The sequence below is a fragment of the Bidens hawaiensis genome, unplaced genomic scaffold, assembly GCF_021521415.1.
Source record: "Bidens hawaiensis isolate Kalapana, Puna unplaced genomic scaffold, B.hawaiensis_p1.1 tig00013778_1, whole genome shotgun sequence".
Taxonomy (NCBI): domain Eukaryota; kingdom Viridiplantae; phylum Streptophyta; class Magnoliopsida; order Asterales; family Asteraceae; genus Bidens; species Bidens hawaiensis.
Window position 1 is genome coordinate 75,729 of NW_027492177.1, and position 15,968 is coordinate 91,696.

General features: G+C 42.1%; 1 protein-coding gene across 1 annotated transcript; it reads left to right on the forward strand.

The window, feature by feature from the left end:
• The first annotated feature begins 7,482 nt into the window (after nucleotides 1-7,482).
• Nucleotides 7,483-10,857, forward strand: LOC143544875 (uncharacterized). The gene is made up of 5 exons (XM_077036866.1): nucleotides 7,483-8,158; nucleotides 9,433-9,517; nucleotides 9,602-9,771; nucleotides 10,336-10,601; nucleotides 10,681-10,857. The coding sequence occupies exons 1-5, from the start codon at nucleotides 7,780-7,782 to the stop codon at nucleotides 10,855-10,857; spliced, it is 1,077 nt and encodes a 358-aa protein (XP_076892981.1). The 5' UTR covers nucleotides 7,483-7,779.
• The last annotated feature ends 5,111 nt before the right edge of the window (nucleotides 10,858-15,968 follow it).

The window sequence follows — 15,968 nt, forward strand, 5'->3', positions numbered from 1 at the left end:
CATGTCCTTCAAAACTCTTTTTCTTATACTACATACAACATATATTAGCAGCATAAAACTCTTTATTTTAAAATCAAACACCATTTTATAAATGTTAAACGAAGAGATGTTACATTATCAAACTTTTAAAAGCGTTAACTAATTTGACTTGGCATCAAGCGATTTTACACTTGTAACCTCATTTACAAGCCAACACCAACTTCGCTGAAGGTGACAACCACCACCGATTTGCACCGTCGAAGGTGACAGAGACTTAGGTGCCGTTTGTTTTTTCAGAAGTAAAATGTCTGCAGTATGTGAACCACATCTGAATCAGATGAGGTGGACCAAACCTCTGCAGTCTGCAATAAGAAGACCGTTTTTTAAAGTTTGCAAACTTCATCGTACCTAAACTTTCTACAAGCTTTCTTGAACCAAAACTAATAACAATTGAACACGTAGATTAAACTTTAAAGTAAAGGAAACATTTTGAAAATATACAACATAATGGTTTTATTAAATGAAAATTAAAGTAAATGACATAACAACAAACTCGTTGGTCTCTTCAATGCAACGATGACATCATCATAGCAGCTTTCTTCTTCAAAATCTTCAGTAATATCATCAAAATGCTCGCCTATTACTCCAAGACACAAGCTCAAGGAGAGGCAGGGGGAGTGTCGGTGGTGGAGGTGCAGCGACACTGGGGATGGCCGGTGGAGGAGGGGTTGTGGGAGTTGGTGCGGCGCCGGTTCAGTGTGATGGTTCAGTGTTTCGAGTAGAAGGCGGGTGAAAAAGGGGACGTGACTCGGGTTGATATGGACGAGGGACCCGCCCACCCGGGATCATACTTCCTAGAGCCAATCCTTTGGTGTGTGTTCCTGTGGCTAGGCTTGATTCTACAATGTTTTAAATATATATTGAAAACTCTGTATTAGTTGTTAATTCACATGAATATGAAATGTGACTCTAATCTCTAATATGTAATCTTAGCGTCTTTATATGTTGGGCCTGTGCATAAGAGTATAAGACTCTGGGTATGGTTTTAAAATGAAACCTAATATATCTTAATAAACATTACATAATAATAAGTTGATAAGACTCACTTTAAAGTTTAAACAAACATTTTACAAAACACGTGATAATTAAAAGTTTGAGTTCAAAAGAAAGTTAGTGTGTAAAAAATTAACATCTTCAAATGGCAATGAATAAAATAGTTGGTCAATTTAAGACAAACATAACTAAAGTCAAAGTCTGTACTATACTACTATGTTATAACTTATAAACCATAAGTTAAGTTTTTTTTTTCCCTTTACTTTTCTTATCCTTGGAAAACATTTACTTAAAATCGCACACCAGACATACGTAGATAATGCTAAATACTAGAAATGATATACCCAAACAAAATAAGAAAAATAAAATTTATACAATTTGATAATCACACGACATGACCATATGACTGTATAACACATGACTGTAAGGAAGATTTCATAAAGCCACACATTTTCAACTTTTAAATTGGCACAACTATATGCGACTACGTAATTCTGGTCTAATGTGATTTGGTTAACAAAGGTTTTCATATTTAAAATCAACATGTGAATCAACTAGGTAAGTGAAAAACATAGCCCCACGGCCATGCTCCATCAATTTTATTAAGTTCCAATTTCTGTAGAAAGATATTTATATCACGTATAAATGAATAACATGCTTCTCTATGTTAAATGATAAACTCATCCTATTTAAAATACAAACAAAACTCAAAATTTAGTCATACTATCTCCAAAATTGAGTTTTCAACCTTAAATGAATGATACAAACCTTATGTAACAAACCACTTGTGATATCAACCACGCCACTTTTCAAAGTGCAACCCGTTTGACCATTATAGTCACACTTAACTTTTATTTTATTATAGCAAACTTATATTATATAACTATTTTTAATTATATATGTACTTAGAACAACAATAACTAAATTATTTATTTAACGCCATATATATTTATCATTATTAAATAACTAATAAATAACAAAAATGCCAAGCTCGAAAACTTTATAACAAGCCAAGCCAAGCTCAAGAGTCAACTCAAATTTAGTCAAAACCCAAAGTCTATCTATTCCTATTTAACCAAGCTAGCCAACTAGAATTGGACTATCCTCATAAGTGTAAAGTGTGTAAGGCCAAGGGGTATACACTCCTCACTGGTGTGAGGGATCCTACGTGAAAGAAAATGTGGCAAGGGTGACGCATAACACCCCTGGAACAACCCCCCCCCCTTTTGGTCATGCATGACCAAAGCTCACTGACCATTTTCTCCTCTCAGTGGAGAAGGAGCCAATCATAATTTAATTTTTGTTTTTTTTTCTTTACAATATTTTTATTATTAAATAATGAAAAGGTGGAGAATGATGTATTTCTTTGGTTGAAGAGTTATGTTGAATGATGAAGAGAAAACTAACCCTAATGTAGATGATACGGATTCGTATAAGCGGAAAACCAAGTACCTAGGCAGAACCCTAGCGGCGATGACGCTTGGCCAACCAAGTCGTCTTCGACGGACGTTAAATTCCGGCCAACCGAAAAATAACTAGAGAGAAACTCTCAATAAGAATTTTCTTTTATTATTTTCTTTTTCATCCAACCAAAGAGATTACAATGCCTTTTAAATGGGAAAACAACCAACAATATTTAAGGAAACAAATAAATCACAATCTCCACAAAAATATAAAAGATACTGAAGGAAATAAACTCTCTTTATTTGGTTGGAGTGAATCGCAAGTTTGGGCCGGTCCTAGCCACTTTGGACGCCTGTTAGTTGCAAGCCTGGCGGGTCTTCTTCTGGTAGGATTGGATCCGTATCATCCTCCCCCTCTAAAAAACGGCTCGTCCCCGAGTCATCTTCAAACTCATCGTCAGCAGTGTAAGGTGCTAGATCAGCGACATTAAAAGTAGCGGACACTCCATAATGTCCCGGCAAGTCAATCTGATACGCATTATCATTAATCCGCTTGAGCACACGAAATGGGCCATCCGCCCGTGGTTGTAACTTCCCAAAACGGCCCTGCGGAAAACGTTCACGTCGTAAAAAGATCCACACAAGGTCACCCTCCTGAAACCCCGAGTCATCCCGTCGAACATAATCACGAAAAGGAGCTGAAACACACTTTTCCCATACCTCTTTAAAATCTGGATCATCGCTATATAAGTGCTTCAGAGGATCGAAACCTGCCACTTGTGCAGTAGTAGTAACCATGAGACTAGGGCGACGACTTAAAGCATCGGCCACCGTGTTGGCTGTCCCCGCTTTATGCCTAATGACGAACGTAAAATCTTGTAAAGTTTCTACCCATTTGGCGTGACGCGGATTCAACTTGGCCTGCCCCTGAATAAATTTTAAAGCCTGATGATCTGAGTATAGAATGAATTCATTAGGCAACAAATAATGTCTCCAATAATCCAAGCTCCGAACAATGGCATAGAATTCCTTGTCGTAAGTACTATATCGACGTCGCGTCTCATTGAACTTTTCACTAAAAAAAGCGATAGGGCGATTCAACTGGCTCAGAACTCCACCAATTCCAAGCCCGGAAGCGTCACATTCAACCTGAAAAACATGATTAAAGTTAGGCAAAGCAAGAACGGGCGCTTCGGTTACGGCTTTTTTTAACTTGTCGAATGCGGTCTGAGAAGCGGGGGACCAAACAAACTTGCTACTTTTCAAACAGTCTGTCATAGGAGCCACGATGGTACTGAAATCCCGTATGAAACGGCGATAAAAAGAGGCGAGTCCGTGAAAACTTCGCACATCATGTAATGAAGTAGGGGTCGGCCATGTGGTAATTGCATCAATCTTGGAGTTGTCCATGCGAATACCCGTACCCGAGACTAAGTAGCCCAAAAAAATTACTTCGTGTTGAAGAAAATGACACTTGTTTTCATTGGCATATAACTTTTGTTCTCGAAGAATGCTAAAAACCTCCTTAAGGTGGTGAAGATGATCGTCCAAACTGTTGCTAAAAACCAAAATATCATCAAAATATACCACCATAAAACGACCAATGAATGCCTTAAAAATATGATTCATTAAACGCATGAATGTACTAGGCGCGTTTGACAAACCAAAAGGCATAACCATCCACTCATATAACCCATCACGAGTCTTAAAAGCCGTTTTCCACTCGTCACCCAGTCGCAGACGAATCTGATGGTACCCACTACGTAGATCAATCTTAGAAAAAATCGGTGCCCCATGCAACTGGTCAAGAAGATCATCAAAGCGTGGAATTGGAAAACGGTACTTAATAGTGATTTTATTTACCGCTCTACTATCGATGCACATGCGGAAAGTACCGTTTGGTTTTGGGACGAGCAAAGCGTGTACGGCACAAGGGCTCATGCTTTCCCGGATAAGACCCTTTTCAAGTAGCTCGGTCACTTGTCGATGGAGTTCAGCAAATTCCAAAGGAAGGCCTGCAGGGATGTCAGATGGAAAGATATCAGAAAATTCACGAAGCAATGGCAAAACTGCAGATGGTATGTCCCCCGCAGGTTCGTTCTCCTCGAGCACAACTAAACCAAAAACAGGTGGGGCGGATGGTAGCTTAGCAAGACCTGCAAAATCAGCCTTGGTCAATGTGGCAGTAGTGGTCGGGTCATCTCGTGGATTAAGAGGGGCCAATGTAATGTTTAAACCATCTTTTTTGAAAGAATAAGTGTTGCGGAAACCGTCGTGTTTAACACGTCGATCATAAAGCCACGGCCGTCCTAATAACAAATGACAAGCATCCATCGGAATTACCTCGCACCATATTTCATCGGCATATTTGTTACCGATGGAAAATTGGACGAGACATTTATGATTAACTTTCACCAAATTCCCTTTTCGCAACCACTTTAACTGGTATGGTTCTGGATGAGCATGCATTGGCAACCCGAGTTTCTCAACCATGGTAGTAGCCACCATGTTTTCACAAGACCCACCATCAACAATTACAGTACAAACTTTCCCTTTTGCTGTGCAATTTGTGCGAAAAATGTTGTGACGTAGCCACTTTGTGTCATCCTCATTATCCGCTACGGTCGTGTTTAAGAGCCTGCGAGATACCAAAAGTTCACCCCTATCCGGGTAAAGTATTTCGGACCCTTCCTCTCCATCCGTGTCATAATGTGGTTCCGTGTCATCCACAAAAGCGACTAGTTGTTTGTTGGGGCAGTCACGCTTTAAGTGACCAAATCCTTGACATTTGAAACAGCGAAGAGACCCTGAACTCCCTGGTTGCAAAGTGGCATGTGGTGTTGGGTCTGGTTTTACTGGTCCGGGTCGTGATGTGGGTGTGGGTGTGGGTTTTGGGTTTGTAGCAGGTTGTTTAAGAAAAGATTTGCTCTTATGAACGAGTTGTTTTTCAACCCGTAAGGCCAACTTACACACGTCATGAAAGGAATAATATTGCTGTAGGGAAACTACATCTCCAATTTCTGGTTTGAGAATACCCAAAAAACGAGCTATAACCTGTTCTTCGTCTTCTTCTGCCCCGCAACGCATACGCAAACGTTCAAACTCCCCAATAAGTTCTTCGACCGTTAAAGAGCCCTGTTTCAGATTCTGGTAATCAAGATAGGAGTCTTGTTTGTAAGTAACTGGAAGGAACTTTGCTTTTAATAACTTTTTCATCTTGTCCCACGATTCAACCCTATGTTTCCCTGCCCGATAACGTGTCTTGTTTACATGTTCCCACCATAAGGAGGCTGATTTCTTAAGTTTCAGGGCAACGAACTTTACCTTTAGGCGATCGGGAACATCTCGAATATCAAATACACGTTCAACTGTTTGCAACCAATCTAAAAATTCATCGGGTTGTAGACGACCCTCAAACTCTGGTAGGTCGGTACGAAGACCCAACGAACGTAATGGATCAGTTTGTTGTGGGATAGGTGGTGGTGGAGGGGGGTTACGGCGGTGACGGTTAGGTGGGGTGGGCGGTGGCTGGTCATAAAAAAAATTTTCAGTTTCGGTGTCATCGGATTCATCAAGAACCGATCCAGTGGGTGTTTCTTCATACTGTCTTTCATACCTGTTGAAAGGATTGATCTCTAATTCCCGAATCCGTTGTTGAAGCCTTTCAATTTCAATGTCGCGTGGGTCGCGGCCCTCTTCACCGTTGCCTCTGGCGGCGGTTCGACGGTGTGGCTGGCGGCGATTTCCTCCTTGTGCAGACATCTCCAAAATCCTGAGCTCTGAATACCACTTGATACGGATTCGTATAAGCGGAAAACCAAGTACCTAGGCAGAACCCTAGCGGCGATGACGCTTGGCCAACCAAGTCGTCTTCGACGGACGTTAAATTCCGGCCAACCGAAAAATAACTAGAGAGAAACTCTCAATAAGAATTTTCTTTTATTATTTTCTTTTTCATCCAACCAAAGAGATTACAATGCCTTTTAAATGGGAAAACAACCAACAATATTTAAGGAAACAAATAAATCACAATCTCCACAAAAATATAAAAGATACTGAAGGAAATAAACTCTCTTTATTTGGTTGGAGTGAATCGCAAGTTTGGGCCGGTCCTAGCCACTTTGGACGCCTGTTAGTTGCAAGCATGGCGGGTCTTCTTCTGGTAGGATTGGATCCGTATCAGTAGACATGAAGAGTGAGAAGAATTTAAGATGTGTAATATATCCCTTTGCCTAACCTGTTAATTGCATGAACGAATGTGCTAGTTTCTCGGCCCATAAGCGATAATAAAATCTCCTTGTATTGCAGGCTTTACAACTATGAATTTTTTTATGTAATTACAAATTAAAAAAGTTTAGCATATCAATAATATAAAGTTTATTATTAAATTTTTCTATCTACAAAATTACTTAACATAAAACAATATAGTGTTTACTTTTCACACGTTTATTGATAATGAATCATTGATCATCAATTCATAAGCCAAAACTTGATGAGTTGATGTGGAGAAGACTGTGTTATAATACTACTTTTAATAATATTGTTACGATAATCAGGTTATAAACTTATAATATTTGATAAAATTGACTACAGCTCCTACTTTGATAAGATCAAACATTAAAAAATAGTAAAAAAAAAAACAAACAAACAATTAAACCACCCGAATAAAAAAATGTGACTTAAGCTAGGGTTCAAACCTCACTATCATCAATTTATATGGAATATATGAGGGACGGTCCTGGCTTGTCAAGGTTGGAGTCCTGATTTCACCAAGTTTTACTGGCTCTTTGCTGCCGTGCCGTTTGGCGGGCGTGGGGTCAGGTTTTATCCGGGGAATCCCTCAATAGGGGGACCGCTAAGGGCTTCGTCCGTCCGGACTCGTGCCCAGCTCGGGCTACCTTTAACCATTGTAAGCCGCGTACGAAATACCCGACGTTATTTATTTGCTCGTTCCAAGAAAAAAAAATTAATATCCACTCTGGCACCATGTATATCCTCGCCCACAGTTTCCCCAATTTCCACCTTTCTTTCTTTCTTTCTTTCTTTCTTTCTCCCATCAATTTCTCCAACCATATCTTCAATTTCAATTGCTTTCAATTCCAAATCATAATCCCTTAAAATCCACTCAACCCCTTTGATTTCACTCAATTTCTCATCTGGGTTTCTCTCAAATTCATCCAATTTGCTCAAAACCCGAATCAAAACGTAAAATTGATGCAATTAATCCAATGATTTTGTCAATTCACATGTTCTTATTGGTGGGTCTGCTTCCAAATTGATATAAACCAAGAAAAGTTCAAAACTTTACAAGAAATTTGTTATTATTCAATTTCAAGATTTGGGTATGGTGGCAATAAAGATTGGGATGCTTCACTATGTATTGGACCATGTGTATGGTGCATTTATGCACAGGACAAAGATAAGCCCACCATTCTTTTCTAGAGGTTGGGGTGGGCCCAAACTTGATCTTTTAGAGAAAACTATTAAGCAGATTTTTCCAGCTGCAGCTGAAGGCCAGAATTGGCCTCCAAGATTGATTCATCCCATGTGGAAAACAGTTTGGGAGACCAAAAATGCTTGCTTGAAAGAAGGGATTTTCAGGACTCCTTGTGATGAACAGATTATTAATGCATTGCCTCCTGAAAGTCACATTGCTAGAGTTGCTTTTCTTGCCCCTAAGTTTGTGCCACCTCATAAAATGGCATGTGTTGTTCATCTTGCAGGTACTGCAAAAAAAAAAAAAAGAAAAAATTTACTCTTAATGGGTATGATACTATGATTGGATTATGTTATTAGTGAGTGTATTTATAGTGGAACATATATGTGTTGTTTTATGATTTGTAGTGCTTGATCTTGGTGTTAGAAGTAGAAACTTTAGAAGCACAACAAGCATTTTCATTCAATTCAGTCAATAAGTTCTTAGGTTTGTATAGTGACAGGAAGATTTGATTGGTGAATTTAATCAAGGCTAAGTATATAGCTGCACCTAAATATGTGATACTAAAGATATGCATAGTGGGAAAAGTGAGCTATACTTTTTCGAGATTGTTGCCACTAATAATGATGCCATTTTGAGTAACTGGCACCATTGACAGCCAATCTTGGTTTCTCTAAGCCTAAAGAGATTATTTACAACAAGCTTGTTTTAAAGCATAAAAATGGACTTATGCGGCTTGACAAAACTTTTAATCGAAAAGGAGAAAAGGCCAACATAAATAGATGTACTTACAATACCAAGTTGATCAAATTCACAGTATTTGGGGTGCATACAAGTTTTATCTTCCAGTATTCTTGTTGGTAAATAAAAGTTGCATGGGCATTCAGGCTGGTTGACTTTCATTCAAATTGTCATACTGTATCTTAGTGGATAAGATAAAGGACAGAGATTGAGATGATTTGGTCATGTGCAGAGGACACAGAAGACGACACCGGTACGAAGCGTGGAGATTCTTATAGTGGAGGGGGAGGAGCAGAGGCAGACCCAAACTGACATGGGAGGAGCGATTAGTAGGATTTCGTACACCTGCATATCTCTGAGGACATGATCAGGGACAAGAGCTTTTGAGACGCAGGATAAAGGTTATGGATTTTTAGGGATGGGTATCGATTTGTGTTGGATCGTTTAGGTGTCAAGGCTTGTTCTTCCTCATTAGTTACTTGCTAGGGTGGATCGTCTTCTCTTTTTCTGTCCGCTTTCTGCGCCCCTCCTTTCTCTCTTCTACTACTAGTATGCATGCTATGTTTTTGTGTCTTTTTATTTCTCTTTTTTTTTGTATGTCAAAAATGAAAAAGTAAAGGTTTGTTGAGTCGGGGATCTCTTTTGGGTGCAACCTCTCCATTTCTTGGAATAGAGGTAAGGTTTGCCTCTGTCTCACTCCCCCGGCCTTACCCTACAGTTGGGACCTTATTGGGCTTGCTTGTTTGTTTGTTTATTTTAGCAGATAGACAGCATGGTTGAATTATTGTTGTTGATTATGAACCCATGTCTGTATTTCAGGTACGGGGGACCATAGTTTTGAGCGAAGGTTGCGTCTTGGCGGGCCACTTTTGAAGGAAAATATAGCAACCATGGTTCTCGAGAGGTAATAATAATCAAGCTCATAACTGATTCAACTGCGCATATATTATTATTATTATTATCCTTAACTCTTTTTAAAAATTCGTAGCCCGTTTTATGGACAAAGGCGGCCATTTCTGCAGAGCGGGTCGAAATTATTATGTGTGAGTGATTTGCTTTTATTAGGAAGAACCACAATTGAAGAAGCGCGCAGTCTTCTTCATTGGTTAGATTCTGAAGCCGGTTACGGGAAAATGGGCGTTTGTGGTCTAAGCATGGGTATTTTTTCAACTCTATTGTCTACAGTTTAATGTAGGCTTGTAAACGAATTGAATAAACACAAATAGGGCATGTATGTGTCTGTTCGTTAAGAAAATGAGTATGTTTGTGTTTGTTTCTTAATAGTCTAAGTGAACGTTCACGAACGTAAACAAACACAAACAAATGAAAATGACTTTACATAGATGAACGAGCATAACCGAGCTAATTCACTAATTGAAAGTAAACATGAACATCTATTTGTTGGACCTGAAAAATAATAAAACTGTACCAAATTGTAATTTGTGAATATTTAATTTTATTAAACCAGATAGACTAAATTGTAGCGTGCCTAAACTTTTTTTATTGAATATGTAAACTAAAGAACATAAACGAGCTTAAATGAATGAACAAGATGTGTGTTCATGTTTGTTCGTTTAACTGAACAACCAAAAAATTTGTTCACGTTTGTTTATTTATTAAATAAATGAACATAAACAAACCGTTTGCCGAATGGTTCACTGGCGTTCGGTTCATTTACGTATATTATGATATTTAAATATGGATTGTATATTTTGTTTTTAGGTGGAGTACATGCGGCGATGGTTGGATCTTTACACCCGACACCGATTGCTACATTCCCATTTTTATCTCCACACTCGGCTGTTGTAGCATTTTGTGAAGGCGTATTGAAGCATGCGACTGCATGGGACGCGCTAAGACAAGATCTTTCTGCTGCCATGACACTTCATGAAGTACAAGAGCACATGAGACATGTTTTGTCTCTCACTGATGTCACTCGCTTTCCCATCCCTAAAAATCCAAATGCCGTTATTCTCGTTGCTGCTACTGTAAGTGGCTAGCACTTGTTTACCTTTTTCAATAAAATAAATGCTCTTTGATGTATTAATTCAATGTTTGGTTTGTCAGGATGATGGATACATCCCTAAGCACTCGGTATTGGAGGTCCAAAGAGCTTGGCCGGGATCGGAAGTGAGATGGGTGACAGGGGGACACGTGTCTTCATTTATTCTTCATAACGGTGAGTTTCGTAGAGCGATTAAGGATGGGTTAAATCGACTAAAGTGGAAGGAATCTCCTAATTGATTACGCATAATGAGAAGATGCTGCTAACTAACCCATGTGACTTCCTGTAAAGTTGATACAGCTGTACATGCTTTATTTCATTATTTGATTTAATTCTGCAATGATTGTTTGTATTTTCTGATACAACCGTGCCACGATCATCATGTCGTTGTCTGTTCAACATTTGATAATATATATACGTGCATCATTGTATATGACATAAGTTAGGCACTTAAGACAATTAGATTTAGGTTTTCACTTCCTTGGGCTTGGTAGAAACCAGCGGCTTGAACCGGGCCAGCCTAGCCAAGTACCCATGGCCTAGTTATTGGTCTCGGACTTGGTAGAAAAGCGGTACAAAACTGGACATGAAAGGCCAAAGGTTTACATACATAACTGGCAACCCAAAAGGTTTTGCATGCTGTATATCTCATTTCTGTGTATAGTCATATACTAAGATTTATAGACAGTATTGCTTGCAGGGCTTGCATTAGACGGGCTAGCCGACGTCAAGTACTTCATACATGTTGTCCAGCTAGTCCTTCATGCCTGGTTATGGAATAAACCAGAAAACTGATGACTGGATCGCATGTGGCCGCTAATTTGTAAGCACAACATTATAACACATTGTTATTGGAATGCAAATTATAAATAGACTGAACCAAATTATAATATGGTGAGGTTTATTGAACGGTTTAATCTCATATTCTAGTAAGGGGGAGAGGGGCACCCTCGGCAAACACAAATCGGGTACACCTATACCCGCTAGTCAACACTGCCGCTGTTGACCTAAAGCCCAGTTCGGGTACCTTTTTCGTGGACTAGTACCTGATTATTTTGAGGAAGAGAGAGATGGCATGTGTGCGTGGAGTGGTGAGAGAGAGAGAGAGAGTTGGGTTAGTTGCGTGTGGAGTGTTGCCTTTAGTTTTAGTGGTTTTAGGGTAGTTTATGGTGAAACGACATGGCATTATGGGATTGGTGGGAAAGGGATACCTTGAGTGACTACCGCTCTTGCTCTAATTAGTAATCAATCGATAACCATGTTGATTTAGTTCGTGTCAAATCCTCTAAATAAACACCCCTCTGATACATAATGCACTTTCTCCCCTCTTTCCAGGGATTTTGTGTCTCACAAGTGCCATTTTGTTGAAGCTGTCTTTGACTGATTTTTGATGATTGGCATGACTCGCCTACCGGTCCTATGTAATATCTTTATCAATGTTGATTGAGAATTTGAGATGAGATAGTTTGATTGTGCTTAGGTGGTCTGATTAGGGATGCAAATTAGTGTCACAAGTTAGTTTGATTGTGCTTAGGTGGTGAAGAAACACCAGTCGAACCCCGACCGATTACTGGTAACCTAGGGGTTGGAGAGCTGTTTCCCACGAGGGGTTAGACCCTTGGAAGATGGTTCTTCTGATAACCTGCAAAACAGACACCGTGAGCTCGTCACTGAGAAGGGGGGGGTTCCTCCTTGTGACCACCCTCCGGCGTGAGAATCAGACTAGATTGCTCTTTAAATATAAAAGTATATTAAGAGATTGCTAAAGCAGATATCAGGTATATATGATGATAATATGATAAGATGAGATGGTCATACCATTTGGGGTATTTATAGCCGAAGGTAGGTTTCCAAGGGGTTTAGCCGGCCCAACACGCTACCAACTGTAACCTATGCACGTGCCCTGCCTGTGAGTGGTGGATAGGTAGCGGCTGACACAGAGCAGGCGTGTCGTGCACTCTTCCTCTTCTGCCAACAACAGGCTAGGCACGTGGTATGGCAGGAGTTGGTGGGTAGGCGGCGGCTATTGGTCACAGTGCTGTGGCGTGCTGTCTGCCATGCTGCTGTCAGTGAGCTGTCGCATTCTTGGTCAGATCTTTTGTCTGTACCTCGTCAGGTATCACACAAAAGATCCTCCATCATACGGACTGGCTCATTTAGGCGGGAGTTTTCCCCCTCCCGCCTTTGCTCATTCCTTCAGGTGACACTGGGGAGAGTTAAGTGCCTAGTGCGTGTAGCCATGCTGCGCGGGTGGCTTTCACTCATGGCTTGTATCCGAGGCTGCGGGAACAGGCGGAGTCCTTCACCATGGGAGGCATTTCCTGCGGGACCAGCTTGCATACTGCGCGTAAGGACGTCACTTCTCTGAGCATGGTTGGTCCTGCGGATCCAGTTGGTCTCTGCGCAGACGTCCCTGTTTAAGGTGAGTCTTGCGGGTCCAACTGGGCTCTGCTGGGACCTACCTCTTCAAGTCCCCCCAGTCCAATGTTCTTCTCATGCGTGTTTAATAAAGTGAGGTGAACTTTTGGACTTAAAAGGGGTTTTGAAAAGGGTTTTGTAAGGTTTTCCATGGGAAGTCCTTGTCACTTGCAGAAATGCCCGAGTTTCCTGCTTGGTCTTTGGGTATGATGCGGGTAGGTCTGTAACCTCCTCGCAAGTCAGGAGCATTGAGTCCCAGTTGTGTGGATTCTCCATGAGGTTTTGGTAGTTTTGAACATAGTGATCAATTATGTTAAAACCACCAATTCCATCCTGGAGCTTTAAACAACGTAGTTCTCGACGTTCCCGCTATGCGGGGATGTTATTTCCTTTTCCGCAAGCATTGCCCAGAAGATCCTTCTTGGTTTCAATTCCCAGCGGAGCGCTAGGTATGTGAAGGGTTTTGCCTTAACACTGTACCTGCGCTCGTCTTACGGTTACTTTACTTCCAAGGTATTCCTGGCGTCAATTCCCTGCGGGTGCTAGGTATGTGAAGGGTTTTGCCTTTACACTGTACCCGCACCTGTCTTATAGTTACTTGGTTGCCGAGGTACTTGGCTTCAATTCCCTGCGGGTGCTAGGTATGTGAAGGGTTTTGCCTTAACACTGTACCCGCATCCGTCTTATGGTTACTTGTTCGCCAAGGTTTTCTTGGCTTCAATTCCCTGCGGGTGCTAGGTATGTGAAGGGTTTTGCCTTTACACTGTACCCGCATCCGTCTTATGGTTACTTGTTCGCCAAGGTTTTCTTGGCTTCAATTCCCTGCGGGTGCTAGGTATGTGAAGGGTTTTGCCTTAACACTGTACCCGCATCCGTCTTATGGTTACTTGTTTGCCAAGGTAAGGGGGTATTTTCCCGCTTCTTTTTAAATTTTGAATTTTGAAATTCGAAAGGTTGGTGGAAAGATAGGAACAGTCCAAACCTCTGAAACGTCGCGCGACGGTTTCTTCTGACTGTCAGGACGTGCAGGAAGTTATGGTGACGTGACATTATATGGTCATTCCAGACGCTTTTTCAGGCGCGTGGGCGCGATTTTTCGGGCGCGTGGCCGCGAAATTACTGGCACACGTCCTGTCAACAGCTGTTGCCAGTCTGCTTTTTGCCACGTGTCATAGTTTCATTGCACCTTCGATTTCTCTCTCCTTCGCATTAAATTCACCGCATTAATTGCGATTAGTATATAAAGGGGGAGAGGGTTATTTGCAATTCACACTTTTCACTTTCATCTCTTCTTCTCAAGTAATTTCCGGTGAATTTTTCTGTTCAGTAAAGCATTACCCTGAAATCTCTTTTCATCTTTCTTCCACTATGCCTTCTCATGATGCTGATGACCAGAAGACTGCTGGCGAATGCCAGTGCTCTCTTCCTGTCGATCTGTACCAGTATATCGTCAGGAAGTTCATGCTCGAGTCTCTCGAGCCTGAGTTTCCTGAACCCCACCATACTGTGTACGATGCCCCTAGTGGCAAGATCGGGGTTTATGCTGCATTCTTTGTCTACGGAAACCTTATGTTTCCGTTGACAAAGTTTGTGTACCGTGTTCTGGAGAGGCACGGTGTGCACCTGACAGAGGTGCACCCCATGGCCATTGCCAAGGTCCGGCACTTTGAGTGGGTGTGCCGGATACTGGGCCTTGAGCCCCTCGTTGACCGTCTGATGACCTTCTACACTTGGAGGTACATCCAGGGGTGGTACACTCTTACAACCCGTATCAAGGGTTTAAAGATTTGTACCACCGAGCGGAGTCTTCGCTCGTGGAGAAGAGAGTTCTTCTTCATATCCGCTCGCGCCATCCCCATCGCCATGAAGTTCAAGAATGGCCAGGCGCTTCCGAACCTTCCCGCCCTCAACTACGAGGAGGCGGAATGGTTCTCGAAGATATCCCGGGTCCATTCCCCGGTTTTCCGTTTTCCGGAGTCGGCGATGGTGATGCTGGGGATGAGCCGGGTGTGGAAGGCGGCGAATGCGGATAAGGTTCCGATCGTCCTTGAATATGGTTCGAACTCTGTCCCTTATGGTACGTCTTGTTTCATTTTGCTGACTTCGATTTTTTCTAACTTTCTTGTTGATTTCAGAGGGGAACGATCTTCAGTCGCTCCTGAACCCGCGGGAGGAAGATGGTCCCGCGCGGATGGGTACTCGTGCTCTGGACGAGAACGAGTTGCCCATCTTAGAGCAGACCGCGGGTCGGTTCGTGGAGGTTTACCCGCCAGGCCAAGAGATCCTGAGCCACCGACGGCCAGGTAAGCCTATCTTCTACCCTGAACCTCTCAATGCTGTGCCTGCTGCTGGAGTTGACATTTCTTCTTCTGAGGAATCCGCAGAAGGTCCTCCACTGGTGCGGAAGAAAAAGGCTGCCGTCGGGAAAGGCAAGGAGAAGGTGGCCTCTACGGCCGACCCGGTAGTCCTATCTGACTCGGAGTCAGATAGTGCAGAGGTGGCGGGGGAGCCCGGTGGTGAGGAGACCACCGCTCCGGAGGCTGTAGCGACGACGACGGTTACCGGTGTCAAGAGGCCGGCTCCATCGGGTTCGCCCCCGCTCGTCCGTACGTTCAAGCTCAAGAAACCCCGTAAGTGCCCCCATAATTCTTGTCTAGATTTGTTGTTTCAAATAAATTTTTCTAACACTTTTGCTTGTGCAGGTGTGGATGTTGACGCATTCCAGGGTGGAGTTGGAGCAAGTATTCCTCCGCCAATGAGGGAAGGCTCGGTCAGCCTTCCCGAGGCGTCGACCCAGGCGTCTGCGCCTGCTTCCGTTGGTTCCAGCCTTCCTAAGGCTGTTCCAGCTGAGAAGGTGTCTCCGCCGGCCGTGAGTGCAATTTTTACAGCATCTTTCACGGAGCCGGCGGTTACTGTTGCTGAGGAGGCGACG